This window comes from Podarcis erhardii (genome assembly GCF_964252035.2).
Source record: "Podarcis erhardii genome assembly, chromosome: 11".
Lineage (NCBI taxonomy): Eukaryota > Metazoa > Chordata > Lepidosauria > Squamata > Lacertidae > Podarcis > Podarcis erhardii.
The window spans coordinates 6,466,124-6,492,722 of record NC_138501.1 but is presented as its reverse complement, the minus strand read 5'-3'; the positions used below and the strand labels follow the sequence as shown (position 1 = coordinate 6,492,722).

Here is a 26,599-nt window from a genome sequence, read left to right as displayed (position 1 = left end):
TCAAAGTGCTCTTTCAGTTGAGCTAGGGCGTTATTGTACATTGTGACATCCTTCCAAAAGAATAAAAGATCATCAACATAAAACAAACAATACAGTTTCTTTTGCCCCTCCTCTTTGACAAATACACATGGATCAGCTTTCCCTTGCTTAAAACCTAGAGAAAACAATACTTCAGTGAGTTTTGTGTGCCAACACCTTGCACTTTGTTTGAGACCATAAAGGGACTTCTTCAGAGCACAAACAAATCCCTGTTTTACCTGTACGCCATCAGGTGGAAGCATATAAAGTGATTCATCTAGAGATCCGTACAGAAAAGCTGTATTCACATCATGGTGACTAATGTGTAGATTTTCCTCTGCAGCTAGCTTGAGCATAAGCCTAATGCTCTCATACCTCACTGTGGGTGAGTAGGTCTCGTGATAGTCTTCACCTGGTACTTGTGCAAAACCTCTGGCTACCAATCTGGCTTTGTGTCTGACTATCTTGCCATTTTGATCAGTCTTCGCTTTGAAGACCCATTTGCTTCCAAGCAATTTCATTCCTGGAACTACTGGAACTAGGTCCCATGTTTTGTTCCTTTCCAAGGAATCAAGCTCAGCCTTCATTGCATTTAACCATGGCTCAGCTTCCTTTGAATCCAAATCCTGGATTTCTTGGAAACTTGAAGGTTCAAATACCTTCTTGGAGCTTTTAACAGCTGTTACTGCTATCTTAGCAAATTCATCAGCAAATCTCTTTGGAGGTCTGCCTTTTGTGGCTCTTTGTGACCTGCGAATTAGCCTTAGGTCTTCAACACTCTCCTCTTCCTTCTTAGGAGAAAAGTGACCTATTGTGAACAATGGTTCTTCCAATTCTTGATCAGAGCTTTCAGAGGGTCGCATAGAGGCTTTCGCACTCTTGAAATCCTCTGAATCACCCGATTCAGTTTCAGACTCAGAATCAGAACCTTCATCAGTGGGTGTGGGTTGTTGCGGATGCTTTTGTTGTTGACTATCCTCAGTCTCATCACTGTCTTCAGGATAACATTGGAAAATTCCCACATTCTCCCCCCACTTGGCATTGTACTCAACACTTCTTGTGAGCTTAATTGCCTTTGAGTCAGTCATCATTATTCTGTAAGAACCTTTCTGATAACCTAGAAAGATACCATGCAATCCACGCTTGTCTAACTTGGAGTTTTGTGGTTAGTGAACCCACATGTCAGAACCAAAAATTTTCATGTGTTTGATGTATGGCTTCTTGCCAAACATCTTCTCATAGGGGGTACAACCAATCGCTGAAGATAACCTGCGATTATAACTGTAAGTGAAACATGAGAGAGCTTCGGCCCAATAACTCTCTGGAAGATTAGCATCATGCAGCAAGGTTTTTAACCCTTGAAGCAAAGTCTGGTTTGCTCGTTCCGCAAGTCCATTCTGCCATGGCGAGCGAGGACTAGACAAATCGTGTTGAATTCCTTTCTCAGTCAGAAAAGCTTCAAACTGCTGAGAAGTGAATTCTCCCCCGCGATCACTGAAAAGAGTCTTTACCTTCTTACCATGCACATTTTCCAACCAAGCACAGAATTCCTTGAACCTAGGAAAAGCCTCTGATTTCTGCTTGAGATTGTACACATAAATATACCTGGAAAATGCATCAATGAGAACCATGAAGTACCTGTTTCCACCCAAAGAGGGTGCTAGTGGTCCAACCAAATCAGCATGAACAATTTGGTATGGTTCTGTAGCTTGCCTACTAGACACCTTACCTTTCGCAGCCATTTTCACCTTGTTTGCTGCGCATGCCTTGCACTTCATGTGGTACCTGCAGGGTTTAATAGTCATACCTTCAACCAAGGCAGGCATCTTAGATACTGCCTCAAAATGCAAATGACCAAATTTCCTGTGAAAATCATGAATACATTCTGCATGCAAACTTTTGTTAGTACCTGCAATGCAACAAGTGTCATCCTGCACAATATCATCATAATACAAAACATATAAACGATCAACATATTCAGCATACAATACATAATCATTTTTCTTTGTGATGATGCACCTTTTGTTCTTAAAGGAAACGTCAATATTCCGCTCATTCAGCTGTCCAATGCTGAGCAGATTATGTTTGGCATCCGGCACATAAAGCACATTCTGTATCGATAAGTCCAAACTGTGAAGAACAACAGTTCCGTAGCCTTTACTGGGGATTGTGTGGTCATCCGCCTGGTGAATCGCACCTTCCTGCGGTGTAAAAGACACGAACAGTCGCTTATCGTTGCACATGTGGTGGGTCGCCGCTGAATCAACAACGAAGAAAGATCTAGACGTCTTCTGGACCTCTGCAACTTTTGGAGTGAAGCGTGAGACCATTGCCTTGTGCTGCATTGTCCTGGACACCGGACCTTTGCCTTTGCCTCGGCCTTTTCCACGCGATGAGCTTCCGCTGCGCTGCTCTGTCTTGGCCCTGGGATATTTGCATTCCCTCTTCATATGGCCTAGACGTCCACACGAGTAGCATTTCACTGCCTTCAAAGCTTTGGCGCCATCTGGTGGTTCCACTGCACTATGGGATGACGTCTGTGAAGTCTCCCCCTTGCCCATGCAGCTAGCACCCCGGCGATCTGCTTCATTCTGAATCATGGCAGTATCACTGGCTACTGTGAGTTGAGCATTTGGCTGATCAGTGGTATCAAATTCCCCACTTGCCTCAGCCAGCCTTCTGCAGCTAGCCATCATGACTCTGGCATTAGCCTTCTGCGTCATCTCTGCTGCTTTAAATCATGCTGCTTTATACAAGCTGCGTCTGTGCTGCTTCATTCCAAAGGCAAGTTCAAAACAGCCTGTGCCTGTGAGCCTGTGCCACTCTGCTTATCTGCAGCTGCTTCAAACCTTATTCCAAAGGCAAGTTCAAAAGGAAAGTTCTAAAGTGCTTTCTCTATGCTGCCTTAGATCCATGCTGCGTCACTATTGCAGCTGCTTTACTCCAAGAGCACTTTTAAAAGTTACTTTCGATTTCCCCGCATAGTAACTTTGCCCGGCAAACGGCTTTAAAAGTTCAAAGTCCAACCATAAAGCCATTAATTAGAAGCTGGCAGGCTGCCCGGAGCAGTAGCACATACCTCATCAATCATCTTGATGCGCAGAGATATCGTCCGATCCGTCCCTCTGCATTCCGATCCTTTGCCGGCACTCCGATTCGACTGTCTGGAGCCCATTCTTAAGATGACTGCGTTTTTCTGGGCCCGGAACCAAATGTTGGTGATATGCAGTGTCCCGTGCACAGCGGAAGGATGAGGAGTACGTGCCACATACTCTATATTGCTTTATTTACACTTCAAAGCTAGTATGTTACAGAAAAACATCTTGCCTCTGCCGGAGCAGAGAAAAGCATCCTCTCTCCTCTAAAGTACGGAGAGAACAACACACACTGAACTGCAAAGAACAGTGAAAAACAGGAAACCAGTGTACGTCACATCCAGTCTCCCTTTCCCGTGGGAAAAACTCCAACAGCAATTGACTGTGGAATGTAAACATTGTCTTGTGACAAGCATTTCGCTGCACAGTGAAGAGAGCAGAAACCAACACCCCCATGGCTACCCAGGTCTTCTCCCCTTTACCTGTGTACAGCATCTTTATTACCTTTACAACTAAATGAAACGATTTATTCAGCTATTTTGGGTGAATTTCTATATTTCAGAAAATGGAGTTTCCTTGACTTATTCTGGTAAGATGGTTGTAGACATTAATTCCTGAGGGTTTGAATGGGTTCGCTGTGTATCCATGTGTGTACTTTGCTTCAAGACCCTGCAACGCCTCTGATACATTGGTTGCGTACCCAGGGCCGTCTTTACCTGGGGGTGCAAGGGGTGCAGGGCACATGGGCGCCAAACTCTGGGGTGGCACCAATTGTATACCTACTGAATGCTGATTGGTGGCAGTGAAAAGCAATGGAACGAAAGTCCCCAGCCCCCCCCCCGTCGCTCTATTACTCCATAGCATCAAATATTCCTGATAAGTCAGGAAACAAATCAGTTTTCCCCGCTGCATCGTCGTTACAGGTGAGCGATTTGGGAGGCCTTTCATCCCAGCTCCGCTTCCTTAGCTGTCATTTTCACCCAGTGCAAAATGGACTATGGAAAAGATAAAATGTTTTATCTTAAGCTCAAATGCTTGATCTTACAAATGTTTTATAACCAACATGATACTGAGGACCTGAAAGACAGAAAGAAAAAGGTATTATTTCATCAATATTGCCCCAACTCTTGTGAGCAGAAAATATAAACAGTTCTGGCAATTATCATCTGGAGTTAAAGCTACGTAGCATTGGCTTCTCAAATCTAGTCCCTTCAAAATTCCTTAGATGTTTAGGACACTTCAGCTTTTCTACTGGCTTCTGTAAAGTTGTGTGTGGAATATGTTATTACATAAGTCTTCATGGCTCCTTTCCTAAGTAGTTCTTCCAAGAATAAACAAAACAAATTCCTTCCAGTAGCATTCCTTCCTTTGTTTTGTTTTCACTATGGCAGACCAACACGGCTACCTATCTGTAACTTCCAAGAATAGAGCATTATAAGCTCTACAGATCTCAAGTGGGCATAGTTAATTACCGTATTTTTCGCACCATAGGACGCACTTTTTCCCCTCCAAAAATGAAGGGGAAATGTGTGTGCGTCCTATGGTGCGAATGCAGGCTTTCGCTGAAGCTTGGAGAGTGAGAGGGGTCGGTGCGCACCGACCCCTCACGCTCTCCAGGCTTCCCACACCTCTCCGCAAGCAGCGGGAGGCCAGTGCTGGGCTCCCGATGCTTGCGGAGAGTTGCCAGCATGCCGAAGCCTGCGCGCGCTGAGATCAGTGCGCCCAGGCTTCGCGGACCTCTCCGCAAGCAGCGGGAGCGCTCCCACGGCTTGCAGAGAGCTGCCTGTTTGGGGGCTGGGGTCGGGGGAAGCTCGAGCTTCCCCCGCCCCAGCCCCGCGCCCGGGGGGAAAATAATTTTTTCCCCTTTATTTCCCCCCCAAAAAACTGGGTGCGCCCTATGGTCCGGTGCGCCCTATGGTGCGAAAAATATGGTATTTTTCTCTGGTACACTTTTAATGGTTCACCATCAGTAAAGAAAATGCAGAACAGAAGTTTATTCTAGAAGGTTTTACAATATTGTGTGAAAAATCTTTTGGGTGCAGTGAACAGGCATAGTTTAAGGATACAGTATAGTGATTTGAAGCAGGGAAAGGGCATATTTGCTTTTCATGCAGAAGATTTTAGGTTCAATCCCTGGCTTATTCATGTACGATTGGGAAAGCCCCCCATCTTAAACTCTGGAGAGCCATTGTGAGTCAGTTTAGGCAGTGCTGAGATAGATGGACCACTGGAAAACAGCTGCCAATATGTTCCTACATGTGGTTTATGTGTACAACAGCTGTCAGGCCCCATCAGTTCCAAAGAGGTGCCTAGAAAATAACATTTTTGAGTGTTTGTAAATTTCCAAATGAATTTTTTTTTATAATGTTCAGTTTTGGAAAAATAGTTCAGTTCCATTAGTACTGGTGTTTTTCTTATGGAAGCGGCTTTAAAAATAATAGATGTCACATGACGTGGTCTTCAGAATATTGTTCTACAGATAACTGCATACCATCTTCATTATATAGTTTCTTTTGAATGCTTTTACTAAGGTCCAGTCTTAATATTTTTCATGCTAGAAAAAATGAATGTATTCTGTAAAGCAGAATGGGAGCATGAGGGTGATTTCTGAACAAGTTTCAAATGTTTTCTGATTGACTTTCAGATTTGTAAAAAAAACCCCAACCCTTCCCCGTTACACAGAGGCTATCTCCACATAGGAAACCTTGTCCACTACAAAGCTCTCACTGACTGAAAATACTGTATTCATCATTTAGGAATTCCTAAATGTCTCAGTGCAACTCAGTACACCTAAGATATTGTAGCAGTTAAAGGTGTTTTAGTAGGAATTCAGATGGCATGTCATATACTAGCATGTTTCTCTTGCCTCACAAAAGGTGTCATGTCTTGATAAATCAAACCAATTACTTTACAGCTTATGAGAGCCAGAGGATATAGTCATGATATTAGTTCAAAACGGACACATATCTGCTCATTTGTGGAGTAAGATTCATAGCCTACAGATGGCCAGGAAAGGTACCGTATTTTTCACCCTATAGGACGCACTTTTTCCCCTCCAAAAATGAAGGGGGAATGTGTGTGCGTCCTATGGGGCGAACGCAGAGCTGCCTGCAGTCCCGGGGCGAGCGCAGCTCTGCGCAGCCATCCGGAGCGGGGCGCAAAGTCACGCCCGCCTCCCGATGGCTGCACAGAGCTGCCTGCTGTCCTGGGGCGAGCTGCCTGCATTCCGAAACCTGGGGAGACCGGCACGACTTACTGCTGGCCTCCCTAGGCTTGCGGATAGCAGGCTGTTCCCGGGGCTGGGATTGGGGGAAGCTCGGGCTTCCCCCGCGCCAGCCCCGCGCCTGGGAGGGAAATAATATTTTTTTCTTTATTTCCCCCCCCCAAAAAAAACTAGGTGTGTCCTATGGGGCGGTGCGCCCTATGGGGCGAAAAATACGGTAACTCTTGTACAATGAAATAATTCAATCGTCTTCTTTCAGGCTCTCACAAATGACTACTCCAGGTTTATGCTGCCTGGCTGACATATCAAGATGTCTATGTCTTGTGCTGATAACTTATGTGGACTTCGAATAAAATTTTGATATTATTTCCATTTTCTTACCTGGATAAAAATGGTCATTCTCTTGAGCAACATTCTTTTGTGTATCTATTCAGAAGTAAATCCCACTGAGTTCAGTGGGACTTACTCCCAAGTAAATGTGTATTGAATTAGAACCCAAACGGACTTTGGTTTTCACTGCTAGATCTTAAAATAGCGACCACATTTAGTTTATGTAATTTGGATTAAATGTTACAGATGGGAAGAAATATAATCTGGTACTTTCGAGGTCAACAGACTCTCCTTTTTATATGAATGCAATTAATTTAAAGAGGATTTTAACCACATGAATTCTGTTTGGGACTAAAGTGTGCTGTGTTTTCTAGCTGCTGAATGGTCTGATAGAATCATTAACAGAATACTATTTCACCACTGATTTCGAGGACTTGAATGTGATTGATGGATTTGATTTTTTTAAGCATGAACACACATAGTGAACTTATGTATTAACTGATGCAAAACTGGCATTCAATAGAAATGGACTGGATTTACCCATCCCTATTTTGCCAGGCTGTAAGCAACTCTCTTATAACTGTCACAGAAAGGAAAAAATTTGGAGACTGAGGTTATATCAACCATAGTTCTGGGCAGAGGACTAGAAAACTCAGCCCTTCATCACATTTCAGTTCCCAAAATTATTTGGGGAAGCCATGACTGTTCTTCGGCATCTTGTATTAGCAAAGTGGATAAACTACATAAGATGGCAAAATGGGAGACAGGGATATTGCATTGCATGCCCTTTGAATTCATATTGCATATATCATTCTTCTTCCATTGTATAAAGTGAAATATCATAGCAGTTTGATACTTTTTGTGATTTTTCTTCCACTTCTGACACAACTCAGTACCTGGAACAATAGGAGGATCATAGGAACACAGGAAGGTGTTTTATCCTATTGGTCCATCTAGCTCAGTATTGTCTACACGGACTGGAAGTAGCTCTCCAGGGTTTTAGGCTGAAGTCTTTCCCAGCCCTACTTGGAGGTGCTGGGAATTAAACCTGGGATCTTCTGCATGCAAGACAGATGCTCTATCACTAAGCTATGGCCCTTTCCCATGTCAACGTAGACTGGGACAGACGTGTGAACATGTGGGCTAGGAAGAGCACATCTTTGTTTGAGATTGTCCTGCCACGTGATGCCCCAAATCTTCCTGACGCATATGGAAAACATTGAGGCTTTGCTCCTGGCGGGTATATGTTGCCCATGACTCACTTCCATAAAGCAGTGTGCTCAACACACACGCCTGATAGACCTTCATCTTGGTATTGGTCATTAGCATCACATTATTGTATAGCCTTTTCAAGAGGCAAGCTATTTCCGTAGCTGCCTTACTAATAGGCTTGCCCAGCTCAGTGTCAATAGAAAGGTTGCTGGTTATGGTGGAGCCCAGGCAGACAAAATTGTCTACCACCTCAAGTATGTGGTCAGCAATGCTGATGCTGGTGATGTCCTGACCAAAAATGTTGGTCTTCTCTTCATCATACAAAAGATGAAGAGGTAAAAGCAGTAATGATACATTGGGCAAGAGACTTTGGTTATAATATACAGTATGATGATTGGATGAAATTATGGAATGAAAGGTTAAAATTTACGGCATGTACTGCGTTGAAAGAAAATGTAATGAAAATGGTTTACAGATGGTATATAACGCCAGTTAAACTGGCTAAAATGTATAAAACATGCAATAAGTGTTGGAAATGTAAAGAAAAAGAAGGTACTTTCTATCCCATGTGGTGGGAGTGTAAAAGGGTGAAAGACTTCTGGGAAATGATATACAATGAATTGAAAAAAATGTTGAAATATACGTTTGTTAATAAACCAGAGGCTTTTCTATTAGGAATGGTAGGAAACAAAATTAATAAGAGAGACTGTAAACTGTTTCAATATGCAGTGACTGCCGCAAGGATACTTCTGGCCCAAAGATGGAAGCAGGAAGAAATTCCAACAGTGGAAGAATGGAGAAGGAAATTGACTGAATATGCAGAATTGGACAAATTGACTGGGAAGATTCGATATCAGAAAGACCAAAAGTTTATTGAGGACAGGGGGAAATTTACAGAATATCTGAAAAATATATGTGATGTACAGACAAGGCTTGTTGGTTTTGAAGAGACTCTGTGAGATAGTAAGAAATACTGCAAAAAAGAGAGTAAGAGAAAAAGGAGTTGGGAAAGGCAATATTATGTTTAGAAATGCGTTAATAAATAGAAATTTTATGAAAGATTGACAGAGAAACTGAGGGAAGTCAAAAATTGAAGAATGAGTGCAAAATAATTTGTTGACTGTATAAAATTTGTTTGGAAAATGAATAAAAATTATTAAAAAACAAAACAAAACAAAAATGTTGGTCTTCATCAGGCTGGTGGGGAGGCCAAACTCCATTCAGGTTTGGACAGAATGGTTGATGAACCTCTACAGAGCTTCCTCAAAGTGCACTATCAAGACTGCATCTAGTTAAAACATAAACATCTAATTAAGGAACATAACATCCATAACAAGTAGTCACTGTATACAGAATGCTCATTCCTAAGTCTTCTTCTTCACAACCATGCTAACTCCTTTACATATGCTTTCTTTAACTTTCTCATTGCATTCCCTCTGTCTCTTGCAGCCACTGTCTTTTTCAAAGCCCCTAATGGGACAATGCCTTTTAGGCCAACCATTGTTTACCTGTCACTCACTGTAACTCAGCCCAACATTCTATTCCTCTTGTGTCTCATTCTTCTGCCCACTCTTCTGCCACAGAGTCCTTATCCCATTGACAGTTCCCTTGAGCCCCCCCCCCCCCCGATTTCACCTGCAGGCTCTTCTCATTAAAAGTTGACTGGGACATAGTTTGAGTTTCCTCTTCCTCTCTATCCTTCATTATATCAACTGAAACTCCAATCATTCTCCTTGGGCCCCTTAGTCATATTCACAATTTAATACATCAAAGCCAGAGCAAAGCTGTTACTTTGTACTGTGAGGAGCTGTTGGTCCTTAACGGGTTTCCCGAACATTTTCTTTTCTTCTGTCCATTGTACAACCAGTTATGCAAAGTAAGTAAGTAAGCAAGCAAGCAAGCAAGCTTTGGCCCTTTTTTTCATTTTAACACAGAACTGAGTTTCTTAACATTAAAGGTAAAGGGACCCCTAACCATTAGGTCCACTCGCGGATGACTCTGGGGTTGCGGCGCTCATCTCGCTTTATTGGCCGAGGGAGCCGGCGTACAGCTTCCGGGTCATGTGGCCAGCAGGACTAAGCCGCTTCTGGCGAACCAGAGCAGCGCACAGAAATGCCGTTTACCTTCCTGCCAGAGTGGTACCTATTTATCTACTTGCACTTTGACATGCTTTCGAACTGCTAGGTTGGCAGGAGCAGGGACCAAGCAATGGGAGCTCACCCCGTCACGGGGATTCAAACCGCCGACCTTCTGATCGGCAAGTCCTAGGCTCTGTGGTTTAACCCACAGTGCCACCCGTATTTCTTAACATTGCAACCATACTAAAATGGACTGCAGAAAGTGTGACCCAGAGCGCCTAGTCAAGATTCAAAGGACATAGGAATGCAATGCAGACATTTCATCCTTCCTCATCTTCTGTTGAACAACAGCACCCCTCACCATGCAGCAGCTTGGGAGAGTTTCAAAATTTGTTGTAGGGCATATGGATCTGTTGTTTGGTGCTAAAAGCCTAATTGTGCTCATGCATGCATCTGCATTATGCCTAAAGCGTTTGATGGAAAGGTGGCATTCTGACATTTTAATAAACAATAGTGTGTGAAGCTGCGATTCCCACTTAACCTGGGAATTAGCTCCATTAAATTCAATGGGACTTTCTTCTGAGTAGATTGATATGCGCTTTATCTGCGTATGTTCAGATGATGAAGAAGCTCAACTAAAGATACTTTTTGCTACTGAGCTAACTATATCATCCGTTTTAAGTGGACTGGGTTTTGTGCACCCTGCGTTATAATGAAGAGCTTCATTCTGACTGGATTTGAATTAGAACTCTTAAGAGTTCTACTTCCCTTCTTTGTTTAATGAGGAAGGCTTTCTTTACTTTCATGCCTCTCCCTCTTCCTCACCCCCTCTTTCATTTTATAGGAATGTAGGAAACTGCCTTCTACGGAGTCAGTCTCTTGGTTCTTCTCGCTCACTGTCATCTACACTACTGACAGCATCTCTCCAGGGTTTTGGACTAGGGTTCCCAGCCCTAGCTGGATTATTTAAAAATGTATTTTCTGAATTGGAAGCGTTCCTTTAAAATTGTACAGCTCAACTCCAACATGGGGAATAAAGGAATTATTTCTCTATTGTTGATTTGTAGATGCAAATCTATGAGATGAGGCACTTTGTTGTGGGAAGAAACTGTATATACCTCATATACTTTCAGAGCAGTCTCCCGAGGAATGACGCATTAGGAAAAAAAATCCATATTTTTTCCAAGCTGCCTCATGAGGGATGACACTTTAGAACAAACACTCAGCCATTTCCTTTTTAAGTTAGCAACATTAAATTGCCTGCAAGTGGGTGAGGAAGACAATACACAAATGAGCTGAACATAGGTCCTATGTGACATGAGGAGCATCTTTTCATTTATGCCAGGAGTAAACCCCCCCCCCAATGAACAGGTTTACCATGCCAAGCAAATCTCAATCGTCCCACCTTTACATCTGTGAAAAGCTCCTACCCATTCACTGCCATGGGACAAAAAGATTTTGTTTTCTTTGGCATTAAATTCACTAAGCAGCATGTCAAGGTTGGGCTGTTTACTACAATATGCGAGGCGAGATGAGGAACTTGAGGCCCTCCAGATTTTGCTGGATAACAAATCTCTGTCCATAAGCTGTGTTTGTTTGAGACTGATGGAATTCAGTAACATTTGAAGGACCAGAGGTTCCTTTACTCCTGATCTAGGGGAACCAAAAGAAATGTATAGAAGGGATTTTATGAAAAGACTTAAGTTTGTAAAAGTTTTCTCTTGTGCAAAATCGTGGTGTTGTTTTTTCAAAGCAAGCTCTGAAAGTTCAAAGCAAGCTCTGAAAGTTCAAGCAAACTTCTGGCTTGAAAGCAGGATTTAGTCAGTGAACTGGTGACCATAGAAACTGAAGAGCACCAATGGCTTGGTTTTATGGAATTATTCACTTAGGAATAATCTCACTCAACTGACTCAGTGAGATTATTCAAGAAATGCAATTAACCCGCCTGCCTCTACTGCTCCCATGTGTAAACAAGTATCTCACAGGAAATTGGTGAGGAGCAGATGTTAGGGGTCATCTATTGGCATTACTTGAAATGGTGATCTATAACTGAAATTGCCTGTGTGCTTATGAACCTCTGGGAAAACATATTTCAGTTCACTCTTTAATTATGCTTGCTTGGAAGCATGCTGTATTTTAATCCTAAACTGAAGTAATGTAAATGTAAATGCAAAAGAAATGACTTCATATTGTAATGGACGTAAAGGTTACTCTGAATAACAGTTTCCATAAAGCAGATTAAAAACTTTTATCTCTCAACACTTTTTACCGAAAGAGAGAGAGGAAATTTCATAATAGTTATCCAAAGAAGAAAACATTTCTTACTTTTACTCCCTACCTGTGGCTCAATATTGGTGATTTTTGCTTTAGAGCTAAGGTTCTCAAATGTTCTGAGGAGGGGTCCAGTGAGTGGTCTTAGAACACAAGATGCTGTAGCATTACAGAAGCTAATCAAGTATGGATCTGCTTAATAATCTGAGATGGAGTCTATTGAGAGCTGATGTAGATGCAGGATATACATACCTACATGTATCTACTATATATTCTGGAAAGTTGTTTGTTCTCTGGGAATCTGGATGCTTTTTGAGATATTTCCACCCAATTTGACATGAGGGTTCCTGTGGTGGTTTGGGGCTTGATTGTGGGTCAGGAGTTCCCTGGGTCAGGCTGGATCCCTGGGTCTGGGGGCTGGACTGTGCACAGCCATAAAACTAACAGAGTGCAGTATTTATTTCTAAATCTCAATTTTTTAAAATTTATTTTTGGTTCCTTAGAATTGCTGGCCAACACTGTGTACTGATTCAACTAGTCTATTGTGTGTTTGGGAAAGTTTCTTGATTGCCTTTTTGCTACGCATTTGGACACCATTTTGCGTGGTGATGCCTGAGATCAAGGAGCAGTTTTTAATTATGTACCATTTTGAACCAAGATGGTAGACTGAACCGTTTAAAACTGCACTGATTTTAACTACCGATTTCAAAATTGCACAGTTTTCTTTGTTTGTTTCTTATAATTTCAGAGCAACACCAGGTATAAGGCTGCTCATTTTAGACATATTTTTTAAAAACTGCTGCTGTGGGGAACTTCCTAAGTTAAGAAAGATGTACATACCATACCTTACCAAGAGACTTTGAACATCTACTAAGCATCTTGGATGTGGCTATGACTTTGTGAGGAAAGGTCTTCCAGTCTTTGCTTCACTCTGCTTCTTTCCCCCCTCACCATCCGTATACTGTGGTTGCTGCTAGTGAACCTTATCTGTCATGATCATCTCTTGTGACTGACATAGTACCAGACAGGCAGCTCACATAGCAGTGCATCACAGGGCAGCACTGTATGGCCCGATCACAACTCTGCTGCTGAGGAATTGGGGGCATTCAGTTGCCTGCCACAAGCAACCAGACATGAGTTAAACGCCAAAGCTCATATAGCTCTTCAAATGCGTACTTGAGCAGGGGCAGCCAGCATGTTGTCCTCTTGATGTTGTTGGACTATAGCTGCATTGGCCTCTTGATCCACCCCCATCGTTCTGCCTGGACGCTGAGGTCCAGTGCTGAGGGCCTTCTAGCGGTTCCCTCATTGCGAGAAGCAAAGCTACAGGGAACCAGGCAGAGGGCCTTCTCGGTAGTGGCGCCCACCCTGTGGAACGCCCTCCCATCAGATGTCAAAGAGATAAACAACTACCTGACATTCAGAAGACATCTGAAGGTAGCCCTGTTCAGGGAAGTTTTTAATGTGTGACATTTTAGTGCATGTTTGGTCTCTGTGGAAGCTGCCCAGAGGTGGGCGGGGTACAGATAAGAAATTATTATTATTATTATTATTATTATTATTATTATTATTATGGACTATAGTTGCAATAGACCATTGGCCATCTGTGGTTGATAGTTCAACAAGATGATCTGAAGGGCTCCACGTTGGCTACCCCTGTACTTGAGCGTAAAGGAGCTATCTGATTTCATTTCTGCCTAGCTGCTTATAGATCCAGGTACTGGTTACTGTATATACCAACTTCATTTCCACTGAATGAGATTCTCAAAATGAGTGATACTAACAAACTTGCATCTCGGTCATCGTATCTTTTGTTCAAACTCGTCTGTTGCTCATGTACCTATTTAGTAATAATAATATAATAATAATTTATTATTTATACCCCGCCCATCTGGCTGAGTTTCCCCAGCCACTCTGGGCGGCTCCCAATCAGTATTAAAAACAATACAGCATTACATATTAAAAACATCCCTGAACAGGGCTGCCTTAAGATGTCTTCTGAACATCAGGTAATTCTTTATCTCTTTGACATCTGATGGGAGGGCGTTCCACAGGGCGGGCGCCACTACCGAGAAGGCCCTCTGTCTGGTTCCCTGTAGCCTCACTTCTCGCAATGAGGGAACCGCCAGAAGGCCCTCGGCGCTGGATCTCAGTGTCCGGGCTGAACGATGGGGGTGGAGACGCTCCTTCAGGTATACAGGACTGAGGCCGTTTAGGGCTTTAAAGGTCAGCACCAACACTTTGAATCGTGCTCGGAAACGTACTGGGAGCCAATGCAGATCTCTCAGAACCGGTGTTATGTGGTCCCGGCGTATAGCTTTTGGTTTAGAAGAAGAGCTTTGGTGTTGGTTTGAATAAAATGATTGCATTATTCAGCCTTTGATCAGGTACTAATTAACTCAAGCACTCTGTGTATAGGGATCAGGAAGATTGATAATCCAATAAAATGAATGGATTAGAGGGTAAATCCTTGAACGCTGTTGTTCTTGGCTTCATGCTTATCTTTTTTTGTAATAGAAATGCCGTTTCCAGGTGTTGTGCTTGTAAGATGTTTGGTTAAAAATGATACTTTCCTTCTAGGACTTTTTAGCTTCTTAGCTAATTTAATAATTGGACACTTTGCTAAAATGTTTTTCACAATGGTGGATGCAGCAGGCTATTCACATTCTTATGATCTTAAGCAAACACACATTCAAGCCCTTTTCAGACCTTGTGTCTGTACCCAACAAGATGGGAGGTGGAAGGGACAGAATCAGTGTGTACAGCCGTACACTCCATTCACTCTTAAAACTTTGTAATGCCTGAGAAGGACTTTAGACTAGTGAAACTGTGGTGCTGATTGAAGGAGAGAATAGATATTTCTAATGGAATAGAATCCCCACTTCATGAAGCAACATAATTAATATACTAAAGTGTGTTTAAACATTAATTTCAAAAGCTAGGCATAATAATTATGTAGAAATAACCTATAGCCTTACTATATATATATGTCCTTTTTCCTTTTCAGAGAGAGACCAAAGGCCAGTTTCTCATAGATCATGTTTGCAATCATTACAGTTTGCTGGAGAAAGACTACTTTGGCATTCGCTATGTGGATCCTGAAAAACAGCGGGTATGTATATGAACTCTGAACAGAGTGCATTTGTCAATTTGTGTCAGGTCTGTAAAACTTCTAAGCTGGCAAGCAGAACCAAGAATTTCTTCTCATTTTCTATCTGGTCTTTCATTGCCCTAGTATAGCTTCCTCAAATTGTGATGTCGTAAGGGTCAGGGGTAAGTGTTAAATCCCCATTTATTGAGCTGATGAGCAATCTGCAATATACTAGGACAAGTGCAAGAGTTCTCCTGTGTGGGATGGTTAGGACCCTGCCAGTCTCTGAGCTGAGATACATACTACAGTTGCCATGGGGATCGGTATCCCTGTGGTGGCTACAATGTGTAGCCTAGCTGTATCTCTTCCCTGTTGATCTGTCAACCCTTTTTATAGCATGACCAGGGGAACCACAACTGTAGAAGCTGAAGATCCACTTCCACATTGTACCACAGTGTTTTGATGCTAGCCTTTTCATGGTCTGGAACATATATAAACAGTGCCAGATTTACGTATAAGCTAAACAAGCTATAGCTTAGGGCCCCACTCCCCCCCCCCCATTTCACTATTAATATACGTCTTCTTAATTGTATTTCAGTTCAACAATTACTTTGATAAAATACATATTTTGTTATGTGCAAATTGCTTTAGATACCTATTAGGTCCATAAATTCAACACAAAAAACAGTGACAATTTGTTGTTGACAAAGGGCAGCTGGACATATAAAGGGCCCCATTACCTTCGGTAGCTTAGGGCCTCATCAGACCTAAATCCAGCCTCCTATATAAATATAGGAGTCTTATTATTGTTGTTTTCACTATAGTTCATACCGTTAGAGCCACATTGGTATTTGGGTACCTTTGAAACTAAGATAATGGTTTAAAAATATACATTCAAAGAATTAGTGAATTAAAGAATTTAAGTTTTGCATATTGCTCCACATTTTAAATCAAATCATTCCCTCCCCACTGCTCTGGGTTAATCTTCTTAGATTATAATAGTGGGGTTATGAATATATAAATTGTGTTCTGAGAAGCTACATCCTAGAAGCTTGTAAATGTAATGCAAGATTTGTGACTGCAAATAAATCACAGGAACAATAAGGCTGGAAGATGTGGCTGGCAAGTGGCTGTTGCAAGTCTTCAACTTGCAAACAATAGAATCCTTAGAAAAGCTTTCAAAGCCTTTTTCAAAACTATAAATCTTCCAGCGAAGGAAGCCTCCTAGTTTAGAATTATAACAATGGGAGCTGTTTACCAGTGACCTCAGTAAATGACTATTAATATTGTGTATTAATAGGCAAACATTTAGTTTTATACTGTGTGAGTGGGAAAATTCTAACTGAGTGTTACTGTTGTGCATCACAGAAGTTGATGCACCCTTCCTGCTAAGGATTTAAAATAGCAATAGAAAAACTCCATCTTCTCATGCTTAACATCCTATTCATTTTAAATGAAGAAATAAAATTACTTCAATTTTTAATGATTTTGCAAAAGTAAATTTTTAAATCTTCTGTATAGGGTTTTGATGTCCATTACATCTGTCTACCTCAAACCATAACACATATCAATCACTGCTAGTTGGAAACACTTTTTACCTCCCCGCCTTGGGAAATGAACTTAAGAGGTTTACACGTGTGGACTTTGTCGCTTGGTTTTGCATACATTATGCGCTTAAATTCCCATTGTATGTTGAACACTATATTAACTACTCTTTGGAAATGTATATTTTACTGCTGTAAGCAGCTTTGAGACCAACATGGTGAAAGTGGGATATAAATTTGTAAATAGATGAATAAAGATAGCATTAGGAATGCATTGTTCTGTTTTTTAAAAAAGGCAAAAATACATTGAGCTATGGCAATGGCTATGCATATTGGGTTGAAAGCAATATGCTTGTCAAGATGATTCAGAGGCCCCCATGCCAATAAACATTATAAACAATACACGGAGATGTACATGCATGCTTTAGGTGACAAAGACTCATATCCCTTGCCTTCCTTTAAATGATCACTACAGAAGCAACTGGTGATATTATTGAGATGAGCGGCAAATTTAAAAACAGATTTTTAAACACACTGGTAGTGTCTCCTGAGGCTACTAAAGTTTTTTGCTGGTTCAGTAGTTTGATGCCCCCGCCAGCCTGCCCACCATCTCTGATTTCTGCTGCCTGAGTTTTGCATACAACCGAGTTTGCTTAATTGCAGTCTGTGCAGCTGCTTCTGCTTCCAGAACCATGTGGCTCAAACTCAGATTTATTGCTCATATTAAAGGACTCATCATGTTTATGAGTGCATTAGTTGTTTGCTGAATTGCACAAAAGTCAAGGATCTTCAAATGGAAGAGCTAACAAGCACACTTGGTTGGATAGCATTGCCTCTCAATAATATTTTTATATCATTGGCAACATTTATTCTTTTGAATTGATTTCTGTCAGAGCTTTATTTCTCGTCCAGTTTGCCTCTTTTTTCTTACGGTTTGTCCGTTTTTCCTTATGAAATTCATACAAAAGAATGTCTTGGTTTGGAGTAAAATTGACAAAAACCCCTACAGAATTATGCACACAGGAGCCCAGGAAAATAATCCTTTGCACTGTTGCACTGACTGGTAATAACTTGAACGACTTGCTTTCTCACCTGCACAGCTGACTTCAAAACAGCTTACAATGTGAAAAGTATTTGTTTGTGACCTATATCTGGACCAAACCTTTTGGAGGGATAGCTTTTGAATTTATGTAGTCAACTGATGCGTTATCTGCTTTTACGCAGCAGTTGTGGCACTGTTAAGGATGAAATGACAGCATGTGCAATTTCCCCAAACCAGTAATTTTGGAAGACTCCTGCAGAGTAGCTAGAAGGAAGAAAGGAGAATAGTCTGCAGAAAACAGAAGTGAGAACACCGGATTTCTGTCTATGAGCAAACAATCTTACTTCTTTTACCAGTTTCCCAAATGAAAAGAACACCTACAAATTGTAGCCACAAAGGAAGTGCTGCTGGAATTGTAGGCTATCACAATGGGCACCATGTAGAAGATTCTCTCTCTCCCTCACCCCAAATTTCCCTTGTAGTGTGTATTTGCTTGGGCCATCACTTTGCCAGATTGGCTAGTAGTTGAGGATGACTTTAGCAATTCTAAAGAAACTTTTAAAGTAAACATCTAAAAAAATGTCCTGTGGTTAAGGTAACCATTTACACATGTCCCTCCCCAAAAAAGAGGCAGGGGGAGAGAAAGGAAGAAAGGAAGGACAGAATGAAAGAAGTCACCAAAAAGGAGGTAGAAAGAGGGTGCAGACTAATATAAAATTTGCATATGCCGATTTATTTGTATAGATGCAAATTCAGAAAGCATTGTTTTAGAAGGCATGTAGTTTAAACATAAATACAAGGCATCTCACTGTAGCAGGAAAAACTACAACCAGGAGGTGTGTGTTGTTCCTGTTCAGTCTGCTGTCCAAATGCTAGTTGTGGATGGGGAACTTCAAGGCCTGATCTCCTTTTTATGATTCTTCCTCCTGAAACTGAGCTTGGAGCAACTGACCCTAAAATAGAGGTGTGTCCTCTGTAAAGTAGGTCACATGGTCTTCCAAACAAAGGCCAATTTTTTTGTGGACCAGAGTCTTCATCAGACACATATATCGGAAGTGGGTTCTGGTCCATGACAGCCTATGTTACAATACATCTATTCATATCCAAGAGGCTATAAGACTCTGTTTAAATTAGGGGTGGGAAACCAGTGGTCTTGCAGGTGCTGTTAGACTGCATGTCCTATCAGCCACAGCCAGCATGACCAATGGTCAGGGATGATGAGAGCTATAGTTGAGCAACTGTGTGTGTGTGTGTGTGTTTCTGTTGAAAGGGCACAGTGCAAAGCAGATTGTGAGTGGCATTGCCTGTGAGTAATGCTGGCAATATTTCAAGTAAGTCTGGCAGTAATAAACAAGGCTTTTAAATATTTAGTTCCCACCAAGTGGCAAATCTATTATGATGGCTGTTAAGTTGGTACGCTGGGATTTCCTTGCTTCTATAATGCACCCTCTCATGGCTTAAAGCATGTTTCGCTTCTGAAAAATAGTGCTAGTATTTCTGCATAGCTTCCGCATTCCTGGGTCTAGGGAACATTTTGAAATTCAGTTTATTTTGTGTTTTCTAATTTGGAGGTGGGTAGCACTCTTAGATGTTCAGAAACCTCTTTAGGTACTTAGCTATGTTTAGAGCTTTACAAACAAAGCAAACAAATTTTCTGACTGCATGAAATGACAGGAACAATATAATTTTAAAGAATTTTAAAAGTCATTCCATTTAATCCCAGCAAATCTTAAGACTTCTGCCATAAAAGTCTATCTCATTGTTTGCAGTTGTAGCAAACCTTCCTGAAACAACCACCCCCACCCCATTTTATTTGACTGAATATTGAAACAAATCATTCAGCACTGCAACATTCTGGCACTTCGAAATTTATTTAATATAGAACTTGTATCTTTGAAAATGAAACATGAATGGAAGGTTAAGCAATGGAGTTTTTTTTTACTATATTTGTTATCTTCATATGATTCATGCCACACAGCACCTTTTGCATAACACCAAAGCACATTTGGTACATATGTGCTGACAATGCAGAATTCTCTGGAGGTGTCAACAAAACTGTAGATGTGGCGACTGAGCAGAAACCGTATACCTGGATTTTCTGCAAGCTTTTACAGAGTTATGTACTTCCCTTGTACCCTGTGGGTTAGGCTGATTATGGGCCCAAGGCCACTCAGTGAAGTGTTCATTCTGCCAAGGGTGGCTGTTCTGCTGGCAGACATTGTTGGATTGCACCACACACCATGCAGGTGTTCGTTCAGCTGAACCAACCACTATGCATCTTTATTTGCTCATCCTGTATCTAGTAATCCAGTTGTCTAAATCATGCTAAACATCAGGAAGAACTTTTTGACAGTAAGAGCTGTTTGACAGTGGAATGGAATCTCTTGGTTGCGCTTCGAGCAACCCCTTCCCTGAAAATAACTTTACACTGCCACGTAATTTTAGTTTAAGTTATTGGGCGAAATTTAGGTCACAACTTTATTGATTACAGCAAAGTGAGCGGTGTTGGCTTTGTTGTTGTTGTTGTTGTTCTTTAATCATTTAGTCGTGTCCGACTCTTCGTGACCCCATGGACCAGAGCACGCCAGGCACCTCTGTCCTCCACTGCCTCCCGCAGTTTGGTCAAACTCATGCTGGTAACCTCGAAAACACTATCCAACCATCTCATCCTCTGTCGTCCCCTTCTCCTTGTGCCCTCCATCTTTCCCAACATCAGGGTCTTCTCCAGGGAGTCTTCTCTTCTCATGAGGTGGCCAAAGTACTGGAGCCTCAGCTTCACAATCTGTCCTTCCAGTGAGCACTCAGGGCTGATTTCCTTAAGAATGGAGAGGTGTTGGCTTAGGCATTGGCAACAGACTATAACTGACTCCTGCCTCTCTGGCTGGAAGTCCGAAAGGGTAAACACCAAATGAGGGAGCTACATCGATGAAGCTCACCCCGGGGTTCCTGTGGTCCTGGCATGGCCCTAGCCCCTCAAGCGGACTTTGGAAGAGATTCAGGACCCCCAGATTCCTTTACCGGAATACCCTTATTCATGGAGGGGCAGGTGATGCCGCACCTCCCCTCCCACACACTTCAATAAGCCAATGCCTCACCGCCAAACCTTACAAAGTTGTGACGATTGCTAAGGGGGTAGGCGAAAACCAAGTGGCTACATCCATTCTGCCAAATGGAAAAAATTCCTACCCAGCCCCTGCTCCAAAGCAGGCGACCCAGTCCAAAGCAAGGCCAAAGCACCACCACCTAAAATTAGGGAGGGAGGGTGGGTGTTCGCCAGCATTATGCAAGTTCCCCCAGTTACGCCGCATTGCCACTTTTATAGGCCCCAGGAATCGCGCCAACCACCCTGATCGGCCCAAACAGCCTGGCACGACCCTGGGGCCCAATGGTTAAGGCTTGGGCCATGCCCAGCCACAACTCTCTCAGTGGGGGTGCCTTAGGGGTCCACGTGCAACCAGGACCCTCATTAAGGAGGATCCCATTAGGTTGTGGACCCTCCCTCGTTAAAGATTTTAAAGCAGAGATTGGCTGGCCATCTGTCTTGTGTGCTTTAGTTGAGATTCCTGTATTGCAGGGAGTTGACCCTTGGAAGATAAGCCTTCCAATTGTACAATTCTATGACTCTGTGATTCTATATTCAGTTACAGTTCAGCTAGGAAATTCTTGCTCCCCATTCTCTTAAGGGAGAAGTGGTAACATCTCACCTCCTTATTGAAAGGAGAGATGAAGCCATGTTCAGCCTCACTGCTACCCCCTAAAAACTAGGAAGAAACAACTTCTACAAAACAAATACATTTTAATTGAAATGAGCCTATCTATTATGGGATATGAAATGGGTCCTCTTATGAATAATAACAGGTGAGAAGACAGGATTAAACAAACAGTGATGATAAAGCAGGGAAACAAATAGAAGATCTATTTTAGGGGGTCTGGTGCTACTTAAGAGATCTGTAAATTAGTGAGGTAGCAAAGCCTGGAGGTGAAACAAAATGATTCAGGAAAGTAACTTTTCAAGCAGACTCAAGATTTCCAAAAGGTTCTGCCCAAACTGGCTGACTAGATAGCAAAATGGCAGATGATATTCCACATTAGGTACACAGTGCTGCACATCAGCGACATCAGTGTAATCTTCACATATATGCTGATGGAATCTAAATAGTCTGTAACCAGACACAAAAATATCCATGTATATCCCCCCACCCCCCGGATTAGTTTCTGATGAGGCAACGATGATGCAGATTGTCTGCTGAAGAGCTGAAGGCTGCTATTGAAGCTTCCTGGTCTTCCATAACACCTCAGCAGTGCCACAGGCTGATAGTATCCATGCCACACCGCATTGAGGCAGTAATTGATGCAAAAGGGGCCCAAACCAAGTACTGAGTACATATGCATGCTTCTACTTCTCAGAGGTGCAATATTGCTCTATTTGCAGTCTTTGTTTTGCTGATTTCATTTAATATTCTAATTTTCTGAGATTGTTAATTTGGGGTTTTCATCAGCTGTACACCATAAACATCACAATAGGCTTGACATATCTCGCTTTGCATGTCATGAGTCTGTCTCATATATTAGTTTCACCTTTTAAGTTGAATTACTGAAATAAATGAACTTTTCCACAATATTCTAATTTTTTGAGTTTCACCTGTATGTAAGCGACAGGAACAACCCAAAGTATGACTAATTTAGATGCCAAGATAGCATATAAAGGCACATACGGAGAAGTGGCCATTTGACAATATTGGTAAAGAATACTTGGGTTTCCCCCCCTTTAAATGTATTTTGAGCTTTGTGAAATGACCTTTCCAACACGGACGCTTTTTTTGCCGTGGAGCCATGCATAACATATAGGCCTACTCAGCATTGTGGATAAGGGCACCTGGCCTGGGAAATGGCGACTCAGGGACATCAAAATGCTGATCCAGGATTAATACAGTGCTTAGAAAGTGAAGAACATTACAGGTCAGCGCACAACAAGCAATGGGATACCATATTGCAGGTGCAGTTGCCTCCCTAGGAAAAGAAGATAGAGAGGTCACATTGCTTTAGCAATTAAAAAACACTTCTCTAAATATTTTCAGTCTGACACCTTCACAGATAGTGAAATTAGCTCATAATACTGCATTTATGCCGTTTGATTTTGTCCACTCTGACCGTAAACACCATGGTTAATTAATTGAGCCAGGATGCAAACCTGACATTTTCAAATCACTTCAGCATATGAAGGTTTTGGTTCCATGCTTGTTAATATAGCAGATAATGTATTGATCCCTGTCAGTGATACTCATTTTCACCTTTTACATTTGTTGCTATAATTTAATTAAATTCTAATAATTTAATTTGCCTGCTCATGCATTTCAATTTTGCTAAATTTGTATTTGAAGAAGAGATGAGTGCAGATTGATAGTAGGAGAAACTTCATAGGAATGAATTAATAAGCATTTTAATGAATTATTAAGCGGAAGTGATAGAAAGATTCCAGTTTTTTATCACATACCCCAAAAGCAAAATTCCAGCTTCTCTGGGACAGTTGTAATAAATAATAAGTGAAATGAATATAACCTCTTTTGCCAGAAGCTAGGACAAAAGAGGACAGATTGCAGTGGTTGAGTGTAGTCCCAGGTTTGAATCAATGCCAAGCCTCATAGTTTGCTGGGTGATCTTGGTCAGTCACATGCCTAATCCAGAAATCCCTAACTATTTTCACCTGGGAGATCATTTGGAGGAGATCTGTGAAGCTATTGTGTGCACTGCCACAAAATGGTTGCCATGGGGAGCTTGTCTAGTGACAAAGTGATGGCCTAGCAAGTAGTCACAAGATGCAAATAACTTGTCCATGAAATTCAGTAGCAGGCAGAGGTTGGGTCTGAGTTCCAAATACCAAACCGCTATCCTCTCACCAGTGCATAACAAACTAAGCATTTTGCAAAAGGAAAACTGGTGGCGTTCAGAGAAACACAAATAAACACCACACATAGGCACCTCAAAACCAACTGAAAAAATATCCAAATATCCCCTTCAAAAAAACCCAAATGCCTGCCAGCTTCTCCCCCCTCACTGCCTCCTGGCACATCTGGCAGTTTTAGCTGCCCTGTCCTCTTCCAGCCTATGAAAGATGGCTCTGGGTCTACATGGCAACCAGAAACACTCTGTGGAAAAGAATGGAAGAGACTGTCGTGGCTGGAGGCCTGCTCTTCACTTTCCAGTGAGCATAGTCATTGCACAAGGTAAAAAGGAGCATCTCCACCCCCATCGTTCTGCCCAGACGCTGAGGTCCAGGGCCAAGGGCCTTCTGGCAGTTCCCTTGCTGCGAGAAGCCAAGCTACAGGGAACTAGGCAGAGGGCCTTCTCGGTAGTGACACCCGCCCTGTGGAATGCCCTCCCACCAGATGTCAAAGAGAAAAACAACTACCAGACTTTTAGAAGACATCTGAAGGCAGCCCTGTTTAGAGAAGCTTTTAATGTTTAATGGACTATTGTATTTTAATATTTTGTTGGAAGCCACCCAGAGTGGCTGGGGAAACCCAGCCAGATGGGCAGGATATAAAATATTATATTATATTATATTATATTATATTATATTATATTATATTATATTATATTATATTTATTATATTATATTATATTAATTATATTATATTATATTATAAAACAAATGAGCTCAAGGCACCCTCCATCTTGTTTTGATTTTTTAAAAGGGGTTTTTGGTGTCAGTTTTTAAATTTTTCAGTAAAGTTTTTTTGGGGGGAAGGAGTGACAGAGGGCCTTGATGGGCAACCAGGAGATGGTTGGGGGTGGGGGCATCATGGCATTGCGTTGGGGATCCTAATCTATTTCACAAGGTTAGATGAAATAGGTGAGAAGAGAAGCATCCATGCTGCCCTGAAGCTTCTTTGAGGGAAAAACAGTAACAAATGTAATGATAATAGAAACGTTGTAAGTGGATCATGCAAAAATTGTTCTTTGCTCACATTCCTTTGGACTCACTCCTTTGGACAGGCATAGTGTTTTGCAGAATGGACTGCACTTCCTGCTGTTGCTGACTATTGCTGGCTGGGCTTGATGGGAGCTGCTGGCCAGAAATCTGGAGGGTATTGCGTTAGCTACGCTGGCGTATTTGATTATGTCTGTGGTTGTATGAGGCAGCTATTTTTTTTAACCTGGCTTTCAGCGGAAAGCAGACCTCTTTAGACATGGCTTTGTGAAATCTAATCACCAACATTATTACCATCAGCAAATTTTTATTTGATTGTTTGTTTGCTTATGCTAAAACTTCTGTTTCCTTTGTGAACAATTTACAATCTGTCTGACTTTCTGGAAATGCATAGTTGGTGGGAATTTGCAGTATATATAAGCAATTATAAGAATTATATTTCTATTTCATGCAGTGTAAATATAGCACAGCTTACCTTTTTACATTAAATATTTGTCTTCTGAAAATACTGCTATAAATCAGCCTTGACTAACTTTCACAGCGGGGATTTAGAAGTGACATCAAATTTAAATGGGAAAACGGTTTCCTAGTTTCCTGCTAATTTATTTTATTCTATTATTTTTATTTATTAAATTTGTATGCCTCCCAAACGCGTAGGTCTCAGAGCGGTTCACATGATAAAATCAGAATATATCATATTTTCCCATGCATAACACACCCCTGTGTATAAGATGATCCCTATTTTTTGGGTCTCCAAATTAAAAAAATGGGGGGTGGGAGATTGCCCATAGTTGTTAAGCTTTTTTGGGGGGGGGATTGCCGACAATCTCTCACCCACACCTCACCCTCTCCAAAGCCACCAATCTTATGCACACTTACCACCAGCAACCACAATTTGCTGTAGAGATACTTCTTAGCAAATATACCATATTTTTCGTTTATAAGACACCGCCATGTATAAGACGTCCCCTATTTTGGGGGACTCACCAACTGCCAATTCACCCTCAGCACTATCCGTGTATAAGATGCCCCCTAATTTTTGACATTGTTTTTTAGGGGAAAAAACCTAGTCTTATACACTGAAAAATACAGTAGTTTCTCGCTCTCATCCTAGCCTCTCTTACAGGGTTATTTTTGAGGATAAAATGAGAGAGAAAGAACCTGTAAACCATTCGAGAGTTGCTTGGAGGAAGCTATGGTGTATAAGAAATAATAATATCTAGAGGTTTAAGTTTGTTCTAAGGAGCCTTCTCTAGCTCCCTGTATTAACAAGTTGTGGGTGGTATTTACTCAGAGTAGAATAATTGAATTGACTAAGTTAGGTCCATTAATATAAATGGGTCTAATTTGTTTATCTAACTTAGTTGAATGCTACCCTATAAATATATTTCTGTTCCACTACTGAAAACCCCTGCTTGCTTCATAGTTGATTCACTTCTTCCCATTCCTGTCCCCAAGGTCCAGACTTTGAACAAACATAAATACGCCCATTGTGTATACTCTTACTGCATTAGCTATGCCTTTCACGTTCAACTGATTCTTTTTCATTATCCTTCCACCAGTATAAGCATCCCTTTGAAGCTCTTTGACACAAAACACAATAGAAATCACAGCTGTTATGAAAACGGCTTGTCAGTTTATTATGACCTTGTGGCAGTAAATAAAAGTGATGTCTTTGCAACGCTCTAACCATTTATCTCTGCCTCTCTTTCCTTCAGCACTGGCTAGAGCCCAACAAGGCTATCTCCAAGCAAATGAAATGTA

The 26,599-nt window shown here is 41.6% G+C and overlaps 1 protein-coding gene across 2 annotated transcripts in view; it reads left to right on the top strand.

Moving 5' to 3' along the window:
• FRMD3 (FERM domain containing 3) overlaps positions 1-26,599 on the top strand; it is a 143,577-nt gene that overhangs the window by 51,506 nt on the left and 65,472 nt on the right. For both annotated transcript variants that reach the window (XM_081880997.1, XM_081880996.1), the window contains exons 2-3: positions 15,235-15,339; positions 26,554-26,596. In XM_081880997.1, the coding sequence (XP_081737123.1) occupies positions 15,235-15,339; positions 26,554-26,596 (148 nt within the window). The remainder of the gene's footprint in view (positions 1-15,234; positions 15,340-26,553; positions 26,597-26,599) is intronic.